Source organism: Uloborus diversus, chromosome 8, assembly GCF_026930045.1.
Source record: "Uloborus diversus isolate 005 chromosome 8, Udiv.v.3.1, whole genome shotgun sequence".
Classification (NCBI taxonomy): domain Eukaryota; kingdom Metazoa; phylum Arthropoda; class Arachnida; order Araneae; family Uloboridae; genus Uloborus; species Uloborus diversus.
The window spans coordinates 36,701,358-36,718,192 of NC_072738.1; the positions used below are offsets into that span (position 1 = coordinate 36,701,358).

A 16,835-nucleotide genomic window follows, 5' to 3' on the forward strand; every position below is an offset into this window, starting at 1 on the left:
TATTATGATTCGATTCTAACATCTGCTTCTTTATTTTATTTTATTTATAGCAAAATTGCAGTTTTTTTTTTTTTTTTTTTTTGCATAAAAGTCTAAAATATGCAACGAAACAAGTTTTTTGCTGAAATATTTTTATAACCGATATTCTGATACCACATATGTTTAAAAAGAGTACCGGAATATATTTTAATTTTTTTTGTCTCGCATTATAACCGCTAAGTATATGGCTCGTCTGTACTAAGAAGATTTTCTGAAAGGCTTGCATTAAAATTTACTTTTGACTGAGGCGTTTTATAGCCAAAGAGCATAACTGAGCTTATTTTGGTCCATTGAAGGACTGCAGTTCCAAAATTATGTAATTAGTTTTATCTACTCTACATAATCGGTGCAATACATATTTTGGTACACACATGCGATTGTATGCATGGCAGACTGATTATCGGCTTAGTGTACAGGATTTTCAACCCCGCAGACTGATTGTCGGCTGAGTATACAGGATTTTCAACCCCGCAGACTTAGTGAGCATGTACACTGATTGATCTTAGCAGTCACGTTCATATCTGCCTTGTAACCTGCTTATCATCACATTCGAGTTTTTTTCCGCGAGTATGCAAAACTATTTTCCTCTTGCTTTCGGATCATGAAATCATGGATGCTTTCAAATGCAGTTTTGCAGGTTTCTACCTCGAATGCAGTTCACTAACTTGTTTACGTCACTGGGCAAAACGACTTTCCGAGACTTAATGCAAATGTGCAAGGGATGTTTTAAAATTAATTTTTCCCTGAGTTAAAGAGTCAACAGGTTACAAGAGCTCCACGTGCACACGGCTATGGCGAGCACTTGCGGGACATTAAAGTGCTTTCTGAACCGGGTTAGTGGATCGTTATGACCTCGTGTATTGAGCCTGGAATCCTTCGATCTATGTTCCTTAATGTGTATATGTAATTAGGTCTTCCAGACGATGATTGCTCGACCTCCAGCATGGTTCATGGGACGAATCTACCATACTCTCCATGTTGGTTAGGAATCCTAGACGCCACTAGTATTCTGATGCCTTTTATATATCAGGTAAATATTAGCCATGTTCACGAGGCACATTTATAACCCGCATATCCCAGCTCCTGCTTAAAAAAAAACCGGTTGCAAATTTTCTCGTTTACCTGTGAACAGGGGTTGTACCCGAAGAAAGCGGTTTCACCCAACATTCATTTTCTCAAAACTCGATCGCAAAGTAGGCTGTCCGCAGAAAGGAGACAAGAAGATTCGCATATCCCCGGTAAAAAACGGAATGCAGTGACAAGCGGGTCATAAGGGTGTTATGCAAACGCGGCTTGCCGGAATCGCTTCGAGAAAAAAGAGGCTCACCTAAATCCGTAAGTCCGCTGATCGTAATAATCCAAGGAGTCCCTCACGACGAGCGTGTTGATGCTTCCTTGCATGACAGCAATCACCACCGTCAGGAAGAGCTTGACCAGGTGCGAGACGTGGGTCAGGACAGTCAGGCCCACCAGTTCCAGCACAGCGAAGTAGCTCAGGTACTGGGGGAAGTTGTGCGTCGCTTCCCTGGGCCAGTGCTGGAACTGGCTCGCGTTCTCGGCCGCGGGCGTCAGGCTCGCGTTCGAGGGCCGCACCAGCGCCACTGGCCAATGGTTGCCGTAGATCTGAAACGGGAGTGTCATGGTGTAACAGTTTGCAGCAATACAGGGTGGGCGTACCCTGTATTATACAGGGTATACCAGTACAGCGTTTACAGACTTTCTGGGCAGATAGACTACACCTAGACGATGGGAAATCACATAGCAATGCATGTTCGGAAACGCTTTCCTGACTCGATAGTGGCGACACAAATCACCAAAAAGACAAGGCACGAATAAGAGAAGAAAACATGTTTATTTTCCTTAGTACAGAAAAAAACTAAGAAAAAAGAACATTAAGGAGCCAACGATCGTCATCAAAGTAGGTGTTCGAAATTACGATCCCGGGCCGTGATGCGTGCCGCCATCTCCGGCGCATTGAATATCGAACGTTAACGTAAATACCGGGCGTGTTCCGGACTTCCCGCAGTAGCGCACCGTCATCTGATGTTTCGGTTTACGTAACAACATCTATCGTGTACACCAGACAAAACCAGCATTTTGCTGTGCTAAAAATAATAAACGTATTTTCTCCTCTTAATATTCTGCTTTCTATCCTGTCTTTCTTGTGCTTTGTGTCGTCACTATCGCGTCAGGAAAGCGTTTCCTACCATACATTGCTGTGTGATTTCCCATCGTCTAGGTGTACTCTATCTGCCCTGAAAGTCTGTAAACGCTGTACTGATACACCATGTATATAGAAATCTAACAACATACACACAAAACTCAACATCCAAATTTTCGGTTCAACAGTTATAACAGTCCAACTTTATGGTAGCAATACATGAAAGCTATTTAGACAGCAAGAAAAAGAGCTTGATGCCTTTCAAACTAAAAGCCTAAGAAAAATATTAAACACGTACTGGCCAAATAAAATATCGAATACCGATCTATACAAACGTACAAATTGCAAGCCCATAACCACGCTGGTAAAAGAGCACAGATGGTCATGGATAGGACATGTTCTCAAGATGCAGGCAATAGACCCAACAAGAACTGCTCCCACGTGGACCTCTGATGGCAAAAGGAACCGCGGACGTCCAAAACTAACCTGGCGTCAGATGACCATACAAGAAAGAAATGCCTTTGGTTGGCCAAGCGGGGAGAGTGCCAGGGAGGCGGCATTAAACCGTTTGGGATGGAATGCCACGTTAGCGGCCTCATGCGCCACTAGGCGTTAAGAGAATCAAGCAGACAAGAAGTACCTTTTATTGAAAGAAAATTAACCAATTTCATTTGGTACTGTGCAAAGAATATACCAGAAAAATACATTCAAAAGCAAAGAAAGTATGTATGTATGAATTTTTCTATTTGTTTCTCTAACCTTTTTTTTTAGGAGCACTTCTGCCGCTACAAACTAAAGGGCAGAAACTGCTAAGTTTTCAGTGTTCTTTTTTTCTGCATTTTTGTTATCTATTGTTCGTTAGCTTTACTGTACAAGCTTGCTTATTTGGTTTCCGCTGAGAAACAAGCGCGAAAAAAAGGTCCAATTCCAACATTTTCGAATTGTTAGTATTTACTCCAAAGTAAGTTTCTTCAAATGTCTAGAAAACTCACTTCTGTAGATACTGCCGTTTACTTGCCCACGGCAGACTTGGTTATAACGAGCAAACATAGCGGCCCCTTCTCGCTCGTTATAAGCGAGTTCGACAGCAATTGTGTGTCACATGCAGACCTGCCAACTTTTGAAAAACTAAATTAGTAATAGAGTTTTATGCGGAGGAGGGGGGGGGGACGGCAAATTTAATGACGAGTGCAACAGACGCAATGAATAATGTACGTTCAAATTTACAATAGGGTAAGTAACACTTTGTTCTGAAAAAAATACTAGCAGCAGAAATTTCTTTTTTTTTCCTTTATTATTTTTTTTTAACATTAATTGTGGTAAATTTCTTTTGCTTATTTTTTTAACAGACATTTAGAATTTTATCAAGAAAGGCAATATTTATCTAAATGATTATAATATGGACATTATCTGTAATGATTGAAAATTTTCCTGTGATAAAAAGAAATAATTAAAAAAATCGTATGGTTTTGGGCACGTTTTCGTAGCGTCGTAGTTCAAGGCTGTAGTTCGTAGAAACTACGACTTTTTTGTAGCAGTTGGCAGCTCTTGTCACAAGTATCATTAAACTCTGAACGCAATGTTCTGCAACGGAACTCTGAGGCCTCCTTATTCTATGAATGTTGAAATATCGTACCGTGGAAAGGAGATGGACAACGCACCAAATGATGACCATAACTACGATGATGGCCAATCGCAGACCTGGTTTCTCGAGGATTCTATTGCAAGCCCGGATGAGGAAACGTGGTCCAGTCTGAAAAACACCAAGTGGAAGAAAATCAACAACAAATTATACGAGTACTTTTACGATATTTTACTACACAAACTTTACCAAAGAAAAAGTAAGCAAAGAAATTCAGCCTAATTTGTGTGGGAGCTAATTAAAGCTCAACTCCTGCTGTTTTTAAAAATTTCGTATAATTTGTTTAGATACTCATTTGAATACCCTCGGCAAAATTAAAATCCATAATGCAGTTTTGCATCGAAAAGTATTGACGTGCCTCCATCTGGTGGAAATCGAAAGTCAAAATTATCAGTGCAATTGACATCCGCGCCTTAATGGTGGCATATGAAAGATTGGATGCCGTATCGGGGGATCGCACTAGGCTTGAAACGGCTAAAGAGATTAACGCAGCCCCATTAGAAGGGGCAAAAATGTTTACATACTCGACAAAAATCGGGATATTTAAGCATTAAAATAAGCCACGAAGACCCACAGTCCTCCCGCAACTACCACTATTTTTTTATTTTGCCAATTGGAATAATAAAGACAGCTCTGATTTTTTGGTCCAGATCAGAAACCGAGCAATTCCTGGTCCAGCACCACCAGAGGTATGATTTCACTTGAAGGACTTTGTGACCACGAGCATATTTAACGGCCCCCAGTCACCATTAATGACGTTGAATCTTCGACCGGCTAGGATCTAACCTAGAACCCTCCGGTCACAAGTCCGATGACTTACTGATCACGTCACTACGGCCACAAACCATGAAGACTGTAAGACGCCCACCAAGTCCGGATCTGCGTACCAACAGACGCCGCAATAAGGGGGGGTGGAGCAAGGACGGATCCAGAAAGTTTCCAAGGAGGGGCGGTTGATTTTTGAACTAACCTCTTATTGCGTATCTGGTTTATAAATGCTTGCGGGGGGGGGGGGGGGGAGGGGAGTTGCCACATGATTTTCATTTAAAACAACTTAAATATAAAGATTTAGTCAAGGATGTTTCAACCCCCCCCCCTCTCCAACATCGTCAAAGGTCTTCAAACAATGAGCTTTTTTGAAACTTCGGTTTCGAAAAATTATCAGAGGATAGTCACTGAACCCATTCTTCCCCGCTACACGAGATGCCTAAAATCGCGTCTTTATGACTGACATTTTGCAAAATGCCCGAGAGTAGGCATTCAAACTTCTTCTTCTCCTAACATCGCCGAAGATCGTCTAAAATTGCCTTTTTGAAATTTAAATTCCGAAATTTTTCTGGAGGGGTGATTCGAACCCTATTCCTTTTCTTACTATCATCAACAAGGGTCGACACTTGCATTTTAGGACATTAATTCAGAAAAATTGCCGGTGCAGGTTCTCTCAAGGGAGGCGCGATCGCCCCCATTGCCCCTCCCTTGTATCCGTCCTTGGGGGGGGGGGGGAGCGCATCACTAAAGAAGCTGGTTACACTTAGTAACATAGAAATCCAGTAGGCAGCTAGGAGGCTCTGGTGAACTTTTGCAGGGGGACCAAAATTTATAGATCCGGGCCTAACTCCCAAACTTCTTTCGCTAGAAATTATGTCCCGATCTTAAAATCTTCGAATAGATCTAAGAAAAAATTTTCTGATACATCTAGGATAAAATCTACTCGATTTGGAATAAAATCTTTAATCTCCTGATTGATCTACGATGAAATCTTGTGTTAGATTACATCTCTGTGAGTACGACGCAGGGCCCGATCAAGCCAAAGTGGTGCCCAGGTCCAGGTAAAATTTGGTGCCCCTCTTGCAAGATAATCGGTACATTTCCGAAGTTATAGTTCCAAAAAAAGTGCAAAAAGAACAAAATTTACCCTACTTTTGTGCCCCTAAAATTGTGGTGCCCAGGTCCATGGACCCGCTGGACCATGCATTAATCAGGCCCTGAGTACGAGTATGTATGTAGCTTAAGTAGCGTCATCTATCGCGTAGTTAAATCAATAGGTTGGTAGGTCACCTGCAACACTAAAACCGGTACTTTAAATACTTTCCTCAATTGAAATCAAGGAAAATAACTTAAAAAAAAGTTTACCGCCCCTTTTTGTCTCGATATAAGTAATGCATGCAATATTTTTGGAAAAAAAAATTAATGTGGAACATTTTCACTAATTATTGTTATTCCTAGTCTATTATAAGCATAAAATGAAACTTACATTGTGTTGATTGTTGATGAAAAAGCTGTTACGTTAAAAAAAAAAAAATCTCTCGTAATGAAAAAATCGTCTCAGTACACGTCTTTTCAAGTTCGAGATACCAACAATTTTTTTGTCCACTTTTGTTTTAGCATCCAAAGAACATAATCATCAGGTAGATATTATTTAGCTTTGTTTTTAAACAAAGAATGAAAAAAACTAAACTAAAATTCAACAAAATTTAGTCAAAAGAACTGATGTCCAACACCAGAACAAGTCAGAAATTATTAATTTTTTTCGAGGTTATCTGACAACAGATTAAAAAAAATTTTGAAGCGCCTGCTCCTTATGCGTGAAAATAATCTTGAGGAAAATAAACTTTTTCGATGGCACAGCTTTGGTGCTGCCATCTTTTATCTTAAAAAAGAAATAAAAGCTCTTATCACAATTACATAACACGGATTTTTCATTGTCTAGTAAAAGAAGTAAAAACAGAAAATAAGGCTGAAAATAATTTTATTGGAAAATAAATAGCTATTTGTTCAAACTACACACAGGGGAGAAAGTTTTCAATCTTTTGACGGATTTCCAACTTACAAAAAAAAAAAAAAAAATATAAATAAAAAATGTGCGAGACAGAACAAGAATAAAGAGCTAAACAAAACTAAAGAGCACATGAGTTAAGCCTGGGAAGTTGAGATATTTTTTCTTTTTTTATTTGATTTGGATTTTATAATTATATCTAACCGAAAGCTCTCACTCTTACCTAATAGTAAAAAATAAGTTATTCTTATTCTTACATCAAACTAAGTGTAAGATCAAAGAAAAAAATTTCGACAATTTTATTTCTTAAACAAAACACAATAATTCTTCAGTGTATTTTTAAAAACATTTTTCTACCTTTGATCATTCTCATGGAAATTAAGGTTTTGTACTCAATCCTTTTACTTACTTAAATCTAAATTTAGGCCACACCCTTTTCTATTTGAAAAACCTTCCGTCTTGAGAATTTTTACAACTTCCACCCCTGAATATATTTCAATAATTAGGCAATTTATAGTTGAACAATTATTTCAAACAAAGTATCTCAAACGGTGGAAGCGCCTTTTGAGAAAATTAAAAAAAAAAAAAAATTAAAAAAAATCAGTTTTAAATTGAACCATGCTGCAGATATCGTCGCAGCAACAGTAAGACATTTTCGCCAAGAAATAACACTCAGATACTGTAGTTGTGAGATGACAATCTGCATTTTCTGAAGGAATATCCTACATCAAAAGCACATTTACACTTTTTGGGGGAGTTTTAAATATTTATTGGTTTTAAATCAGAATAATTAAATATTTGAACACCCGTACCTCTTTATTTATGGTTTTACATATTACTTATTATTATACAATCAGAACATCATAACCCTCCCCTTTTGAACGACCCTGACAATAACAAGAACAACAATAGTAAAGATAAATGAAATTATAAATATGACAAAAATATTAATTAACATTAATGAACTTGAGAATAGTGCAATGTGGTTGTGTCCTTCAGTCAAAAGTACTACTTTTAGTTACTGAAATTGATAGAATGAGTAAAAAAAATAACATGGACCCAGAAAATACTTTTATTTTCCCAACAGTTATATTTAATTAATTGTTTTAAATGTCCGATTTTGAAAACAAGGCGTTATCTTTATAAGGTCACAAATGATGCAATTTGGCGCATCTTTCTACCACATTTCCACGTTATGATAATCAAGAAGCGAATTAAATGTTGCGCTCTACTCTTGCTATCAACCATATCGTTGCCAATACACGAGAGTAAAGATGCGAATTAAATATTTTGCACTGTGAATGGCAACACAGAATGGCATTTTATCATTTGTGATGTCACACGACAGAATCGTAAACAATGAAAGCGCACCGATTTAAGTAATTTTTTAAAAATATTAAACTTGAACAAATTATTTAAAAAATGGTCAGATTCTATATATTTAAGCATTCTCTTTCAGAAAAAACTACTTTTAAAATTTTGGAAACGACCCCATTCCATGGGTAACAGACTGACATTTTTAGAGCAGAACAGTGCGTATTTTGCATCACTCAACGCAAAATATACCTTGTGCAAATGATCTTTTCTCCTCGATTATTGTATTCTTTTAAGCTGAATTTAATAGTCGGATTGAATTTTCGAAATATACTTAGGTTGATTTAAAAAAATTATTAAAAATACGGTAACTGACTGACATTTTAAAAAGTACCATGTCAGTCAGTTACCGTGCTTTTGATAATTTTTTTAAAATCATCCAAAATATTTTTCAAGAATTCAATTATGCCATTAAATTAAGCTTAAAAAATACAATAATCCAGGAGAAAAGATCGTTTGCCCAAATATTTTGCGTTGAATGTAGCAAAACACACCCTGTTTTTCTTTAGAAATGTCAGTCAGTTACCCGTGGAATTGACCAATAATAAAACAATTATAATAATAAAATCAATAAAAATAATTCAAGACTATGCTTAGGGTAGATTATTTTGAACGCTTCTGTTTTTTATTGCCAATCAAAAATATTTGGAAATCCTGCTGGTAAACAAATAAATAAATAAATTTTATAGTTTTTGGAGTGGTACGGACTCCATGTATGTCACTAGCTCCTAATACTCAGCGCCACTGTACTCCAAAAACGAAATAGAAGTTCTGCGCATGCCCTACGTCTCAAATCAAACTTAACAGAGCGATGCCACCGTTCGATTCAATGCCATGTATGTCAGGGTCGTTCGAGAGTCAATATCCCTTCATGACCACCTCCGCGCGGTTAAGTACGACGAAGGAGAAAGCAACCTGCCAGCCACCCCACTAACCTTGAGATGGCGCGAACGAAAGTGAATTTCACCTTTCTCCGGTCGGGAACCAAGATGGCGGTCAAGTTCAGGCGAGGACCCCGAACTCGCGTTCCCTGACCCCAGAGAGGGGCGAACGACCCTCCTATGACCGAAAGTGGCCTGAATCCTGCGTACCCGCGACCGCGACGGGAGTCCCACTTGTTAATGGGGTCGAGTCGATGGGAGAGAGGTTATGGGGTTCTTGTCCCTCCCCCGTTTAACATTTGTGGGTATTTCTGGTTATTACGGACCGATGAATATCCGCGGCATGTTTAGTTGATTTTGAAAACAATGGATGAGCTAAAGAAGAAAGAAATAAGAAAAGAGAGGCGACAGTTCTGATAATGTTGCATACAACAGAAGTGCCCACTTGGGGGGGGGGGGATTTCAATGGCGGCCATTGAAATTTTTAGAGGGGTTGTTTTGAGGGGTATTTTTCTTATTTGGGGGGGGGTTGCTTTGGTTGCTTTTGGGAGGGCGGTTTCTGCGATATTGAGGGGGGTGCGCCCTTGTCCTTAGGGGGGGGGGGGTACCTTTGGCATAAACACACATATAAATTAAAGGAAGGAAAAGCGGAGGAGTCTTAACCCCCAGAGCAGAAGATAGTCACATGTATTTTTTTTAAAATAAGGCTTAACACCAATATAGTAATTAAATATTTTAAGATAGATGGGCACCCCTGAAAAATTAACTCTGCCTCTAGACTTTGAAGAACAGAAAAAAAAATGTCTTGATAAGCCTTATGTATCTCAAAAATTAATGCAAGGATTCAAACGTTTGAATTAAAATATAAATTTCTTTATCTTTAGGATAATTTCGGCACCCTTCCAAGAAAAAACCTGGCTGTACCTCTCACAGGCTATGCAGTATACCTGGGGGTGCTCCACCCCCCCTTCTCCCCAAAGAGCAATGACATCCTCCCCCAAATACCACGAAACTTCCAAAGAACGAGAGCTCTCCTCAAAAAAGTGAAAACTAGCCTTGATTACCTCTTAAAACTTTAAAGCAGTAGACGACGCTACGCCCCCCCCCCCCTGGTGGGCATTCCTGGTATTGGGTTGGTCTCAAAAAAAAAAAAAAAAAGTTACAAAATGCTGTCCTTCGTCCTCAAAATCCTTCTTTTTTGTTCCATTGTCTTTATATTTATTTGGTTCGAAAGAGCATACTCGTATTCTTAAGATATGATTTCAGTACTTTCAAAATATGGAAGCAATAAAACTCAAAAAACACTTCAATAAGTATTACATAAGGTTATTTCAGTGGTGCCCACCTGGGGAGAGAGGGAGGATTCTCCCTCGCTCTTTCGAGATGGGCACCCCTGAAAAATTAACTCTGCCTCTAGACTTTGAAGAACAGGAAAAAAAAATGTCTTGATAAGCCTTATGTATCTCAAAACTTAATGCAAGGGTTCAAACGTTTATATAATCGAATCTTGAAGCAAAAGCTCAACGTATCGAACAAAAGTTTGTACAAGATAAACTCAAAGTCCAAACTGGAGATGATAAAACAGTAGTGAACACAATGTTCATAAAGCGCAAATTAGCTACTGATTGCAGGCAGACGTTTCGAAGTTTCAAAGACCTTTTCAAGGTTTCACTTTGTCATAGCTGTTTTGTTAATCTCAAATTTTTACTATTTAAACTGTCTTTTGTCCCACCTCGTAGATTTTCTCTGATGACTTTACATCCAAAGAGTCACACTTTTCTGCATTGAAAAAGAGGCTCCTTGAAACCCCAAAACGTGTGCCTTCCATCAGTTTTTATTGATTTTTTTTATTAATGAACGTAGTGTTTACTACTGTTACCTTGTTTCACAAAGATATCAGGGGCACCCCAATGGGAGGTTACGGGAGGTCACCGTGACATTGTAAAATTTTCTTATTCGGCAAATGTTGTCTGACGCTTCGGAAAAAATATCATTCGGCAAAATTTGGAGCGCTATTCGGCAAATTGAGAATTTCCTCCCTCTCAAAAATTTGAGTTCGGGACGCCTCTAAAATACAGGGTGATTATAATTAAAGTTCCACTTTCAAAACGCTGTAAAAATAAAACCACTGGTCAGAATGACCTCAAATTTCAAAGGAACATTATCGAAAAAGGGGGAAAACGTATGGCAAAAGAAAAATAAATAGTTGGAATTTTTAGCAATAGATGGCGCTGCGAGTGTCAATATGTAAATCAAAACACCTGTCATGCGCCCTACTCATTGAAGTTGTTATAAAAACACCAAATACACGTTTTTTTCCTCATTTCGCATCTGAGAAGTTCACTATGACTGTCTCAATGAAAGACCTGGCCGTCCCGATCACCTGATCTTAACCCGTGTGACTTCTGGATATGGGGCTATCTGAAAGCTGTTGTGTTCAGTGTTCCGACTGCAAACTTTGCTGAGCTGAAGGCATGCATTACGCAACACATTCTAAACGTGACCCCGGAAACACTTCAATCAGTCGTGGAACATGCTGTTTCTCGATTTCAACTTGTTACAGAAAACGGGGTACAATATTGAACATCTTTAGCGCCAGTCTCACGAAAATTAAAGACAGATTTCATTTTTACTGATGCTTTTTATGCGGTTTTCGGCCTCAGGACAATTAAAAACCGATTTTTCCCACCCGATGTGATATGACGTTTCCGTGTTGGATGGGCTTACTTAACTAACAGTATCACACCAATATCCTCGTGCACGCTGAGTAGTACGGTGTTTTAACGTATAGCTTACACCTTAGGTAATATTTTATGATTTATTTGTAATTTTAGTCGACCACTATTAAATTATGATGCTTACAGCGCCAACTATTGCTAAAAATTCCAACTATTTATTTTTCTTCTGCCATCAAGTTCCCCCCTTCTTCGATAATATTCCGTTGAAGTTTGACGTCATTCTGACAAGTGGTTTTATTTTTACAGCGTTTTGAAAGTGGAACTTTAATTATAATCACCCTGTATATTTATTCATTTGGTGATGCTTAGTTTTCAGCATCAATACTAGGAAATGGGGCCTCTCTTATAACTTGAGTAGTTTATACGAAATATAAGGTACGGAGAAAGTGTCGGGGTGGCTTAAACAGGCTAATTTCCTAATATGTTATGAATTTTACTCCCTTTCCATGCATACCATGCAGAGGGGTTGGACGTACCTTGAGACCTGTTGGGAGAATGAAGATCATGGCTATGACAGTTAGAATGAGGACACCAGTGGGAAGACAAGCAGCCGCGACAAGGCTTCTGCAAAAAAATGAAGCAAAACGTTCTACAATTTAAAACGTCAATGCAATTATAATATACTGCAATAGGGTGGTTCAAAAATACATGTAAAAAAAAGAAGTTCATAGATAGCACAGGACACCCTTCAATATTTTTAGACTAGAGGATAGTTTGTGGAAGAATTTTAGCTTCCTATTTCAACTGTAAGAGAATGGTGAACTCCATCCCCCAAACTTTATACGTATGGTGAGTGGGGTTAAAAAAATACATTGAACTGAAAGCACAATGCTACATATAAAATATACACTAATAATATGCATATGCAATATACATTGCAATAAAATAATTGTTTAAAAAAAAACAGATGAGGAAATTAAAAATTTCTAAACTTGTGGCATTTTCTACACTACGGCAAAAGTTAAATGAAGATGTCATTCAGCACCCTCTTAAAATTTGAGTAAGAAGCTGAAACTTTTACAGCATAATACTATTTAAGTCTAAAAAAACGAGCTGACATCACGTGACTTCCTTTTACACCAATTTAATGTTATTTCCCCATTATTGGCAATTTTAATGTGTCTCAATAGTTAACTCTCTAAATATCGCCAATAGTGGCCAAAATTAAGTCAAGTTTTTAAAAAAAACCTCTACATTTGTCGCCAAGTTGGCGACAGAACTTGGCCACCAAAAGCGTGGCGATATATCGCCAAGTATTTGCCAAATTATAACACCACTTGAGTTTGCATTGAAAATTAGCAATGATTTTCTCCCAAAAAGGTGTAAAATTCCAAAGACCTTCTTTGGAACATCCGAATACAATCAAAAAGGGAGGTGCACAACTAGACCCCCACTAGGAGTTTACGTACCAAATTTCAACTTTCTAGGACATACTGTTCTTGAGTTCTGCGACATACATATACACATACATACATACGTACATACGGACGTCACGAGAAAACTCGTTGTAATTAACTCGGGGATCGTCAAAATGGATATTTCGAGTGTCTATGCGTTCTTAGGCAGTTATCCACGTGTGGTCGGGTTCAAAAAAAAAAAAACACACACACAACATTCTTTCAGGGGTGAGCAAAATGGAAGTTAAGGTCGATTTTTGAGTGAAATTTTTTTCGCGAATACAATACTTCCTTTTTTGTAAAAGGAAGTAAAAATAGGGGGTGTCCTGGACTTTAGCTGGAAATTATAACGAAAGCAATAGCAAAATTATAACGAAAAATATACATAATTCGTTTCTCAAACAAAAGTATTACAACTAATGATACTACTAATAATAAAAGTTAAAACACACACACAACACAAGCGCGCGCGCACACACACACACTCACACATCCGGAAGACCAAAGCTAAAGGGAGAGAGAGGAAACATACAATTGAAAGTGTCCGAAGAAGTTACAGGAATGGATGAGAAAGGACAGGAGATTTACATTAAATTGGGAAAGGGTGGAAAAATTCAGGACGAAACGATCAAAAAGTCTGAAGTAAAAGCTGAAAGGGGGGAGAAAATGACACGCATACTAAGGCAGAGAAAAAGGCGGATCGGAATAGCAAAAAACGCTCGAAGTAAACTAGTGAAGCAAATTCAAAGCAGAGATTTAAAAGTAGATAATCTAACCCAGAAAAGGAAAAATGTAAGAAAATACTCCAGGCCCGTGTCCAGGATTTCAAAAAGGGAGGGGTTTAAACTTTTTCCCTTTATAACTTAGATTGTCAAAGGTAAACTAACTAAACATGTTGAATACTTTTTAGTTCTATAACTAAGCTCCTTTTTTTTTTTTTTTGTTAATGATATCTATTTATTTTTTTTTAAATTTTTTTTTAACTCTTCGACAATTTGCAAAAGTGGAAAAAACTGAACACATAGTTCTTTTATGCCACCAAATTCTAGTTACTTTCTTTTCTTTTTCATCAAATAATATTAAACAGGAATTTAATGAAAATATTAATTTTACACCAAACAATTGCTGTTTCGCATAGAAACATACTTCTAATACGTGAAACGACAAATTCACCCAACACCAAAGGCGTATCCAAGGGAAAGGACTTGGGGATACATTCTTTTCCGAAACTCAATAGCTTTCCTATTTTGGCCATGAAAAAACCTAATAAGCAAAGTAACCATTTCCCCCTGTCCCTCTGTTTTTTTTTTCTTTTGGCTATATCATTTGTCTAATACTCCTTTTAAATAAGTTTCCCCTGCATGCTCAGCATTGCCGGATTCTTCAGCCATTTCTTCTTTCAAACATTTAGCAATCAAGGTGCTTGGGAAACCTACAAGGAAAGTGTTGATTTTTAAAGGAATGCCGGGGAAATATTAAAGATGGTAAACACTGTATCATTGCATTAACTCTAAAATTAATTAAAACTTAAAATACATTTTGAAAAATCATTTAATAATTCATTGTTGTTGTTGTTTTTCAATGGGAGGGGTTTAACCCCTAAAACCCTCCCCTTGGACACGGCTCTAACTCAAACAGAAAATATTGTTACAAATGACATAAGGTGCATTTTATAAAAGGGGGAGGACATATTCAAAAAGTTAAACCTGAAGTTGTGGGGGGAAAAGAAACCAGAATGTTAAACTGAAAGAGAAAAACGGACCGTATGAACATCGTACAAGATTTTGTTTTGAAAAAGATGAAAAAATAAATAAATAAATAAAATTATGAGAACAGAAGAGAAGAAATAGACTACAAAAATGGTAAAGGGAGCACATTCAGAGGGTTTTAAAATTAGAAAACAAAAGCAAGAGAAAGTATGAAAGCAAAATTTGAAAAAAGGGGGGAAAATGAGAGGTTAAACTGCGACGCTAGAAATGCATGTAAAAAAATACGATAAACTTAAAAGTAAATTCAAAAAAAAAAAAAAAAATCCACATTCAGGAGGATTAAAGTTTAGAAATGAAGGAGGAGAAAGGTACTAGGAATTAACTGGAGTATGAGGGGGGGGGGGGAATGTTCACAATATAAAATATATTTAGGAGGAATAGTAGGGGCTAATCAGGGATGTCAAACTGGATACGAAAGGAAAACATTCAGGAGAGTTCAAATTAGAGGAGAAATTACTCATGCATGGCTAATCTTTACTAATAATAAAGCTGAAAGTCTCTGTCTGGATATTGTGATCTCTGTGACGCGCATAGCGCCTAGACCGTTCGGCCGATTTTTTTAATGAAATTTGGCACAAAATTAGTTCGTAGCATGGGGGTGTGTACCTCGAAGCGATTTTTCGAAAATTCGATTTTGTTCTTCTTCTATTACAATTTTAAGAACATTTTACCGAGCAAATTATCATGCACGTGGACGAGCAAACTACCATATGCGACCATGTGTGAGCAAATGAACATAGCAAATTGGTGAGAAATTAATCATCCATTATTTGTAAATATACAGGCGAACCAAATGATCTTCTACTACAAGCAAAGCCGTGCGGGTAGTTGGAAATAAAAGGAAGAACTCAAATCAGGGAATATGAGGGGAAAAAGGGAAGGAGGATAAATAGTTAAAAAGGTTTAGACTAAAACCGAAAGATGTTAAAAAAATCAAGCAAGAAAAAAGAATAACAAAGGAAAGACAAAAAATTCTCAGAAGAATTGAATTCAGAAAAGCAGAAAAGCGGCGAAAAAAAAAAAAAAAAAAACATTTAGCAGGATCAAAGGCAAAACAATTTTCACGAGAGACAAACTAGAGAAAGTTAAAAAGAAAACTTTCTGAATTTGAAGAAAGGAAAAAAGATAGTATTCAGAGAAATCAAAATTACAGAAGAAGAGATAAATTAAGAGAAAAGAACTGAAAAAAGAATTAAAAGAACCTCTCAAAGACGAAATTGAAGGAAAAAAAAAGGGGGGAAAGAGAAAATCTAGCAGAATCAAAGCCGCAAAAAGATGAACTTCATGAGTTATAAGCTGGAAAAAGAAGAAAAGAAAATTTTCTGAAGTATAAAGTTACAAAAGGAAAAAAAAAAAAAAAAAAAAAACGGGTTTGAAGAGTGTGAAAGGAAAGAAGAGAACAAAAGAGAGAGAGAGAGAAAGAGAAAAAGATAACATTTAGCAGTACAATGGCCGCCGCTTTTATGAATCACGTCTGTTCTAAACAGTTCTGATTCCATTAAGTGGCTGATTGAATTAAGCGGCCAAATCAATAAAGCTGGATTTTATTCTGTTTCTGACAATTTGATTCATTAAAGCGGTTGATTCAATTAACCGGCGTCCACTGTATCAAAATTACAGAAGGAAGATAAAATTCATGAGAGATAAACAGCAGAAAGAAGAAATAAATGTTTGGAAGGATTAAAATAAATAAGACAAAAAGAAATCATTGGAATGTAAAGCCGGAGAAGGCAAGGAATAAAAGACTCACCCAGACATGACGAGAAAATAGGCGGCAGAGCAGAAAAAAAGAATAACAGGTAGCCCCGAAATGGACACTGCGCTGACAGTGTCTTTGAGGTTCCGAAATTCCTTTTCCAGTTTGGCATCCTTGAAGAACAACGTCAGAGGATTCGCATGCTGCTTTAAATGCCTGCAAGAAAACAAAAGAAAATAACTTTGAATCAAACACCCAATAAAACAAGTAAAATAAGAATGAAAAATGAAAAATCTGACAATAAAGTTCAGTGAATGAAGTCAGAACGACCGATATGACAGCAATGGAGTTTCCAGATCAGC

The 16,835-nt window shown here is 37.4% G+C and overlaps 1 protein-coding gene across 4 annotated transcripts in view; it reads right to left on the minus strand.

The window, feature by feature from the left end:
- Positions 1-16,835, minus strand: part of LOC129227718 (adenylate cyclase type 3-like) — a 327,000-nt gene that overhangs the window by 24,023 nt on the left and 286,142 nt on the right. For all 4 annotated transcript variants that reach the window (XM_054862320.1, XM_054862321.1, XM_054862322.1 and 1 more), the window contains 4 exons: positions 16,528-16,689; positions 12,088-12,175; positions 3,837-3,953; positions 1,367-1,662 (listed from right to left, as the gene is read on the minus strand). In XM_054862320.1, coding sequence (XP_054718295.1) covers positions 1,367-1,662; positions 3,837-3,953; positions 12,088-12,175; positions 16,528-16,689 — 663 coding nt within the window. The remainder of the gene's footprint in view (positions 1-1,366; positions 1,663-3,836; positions 3,954-12,087; positions 12,176-16,527; positions 16,690-16,835) is intronic.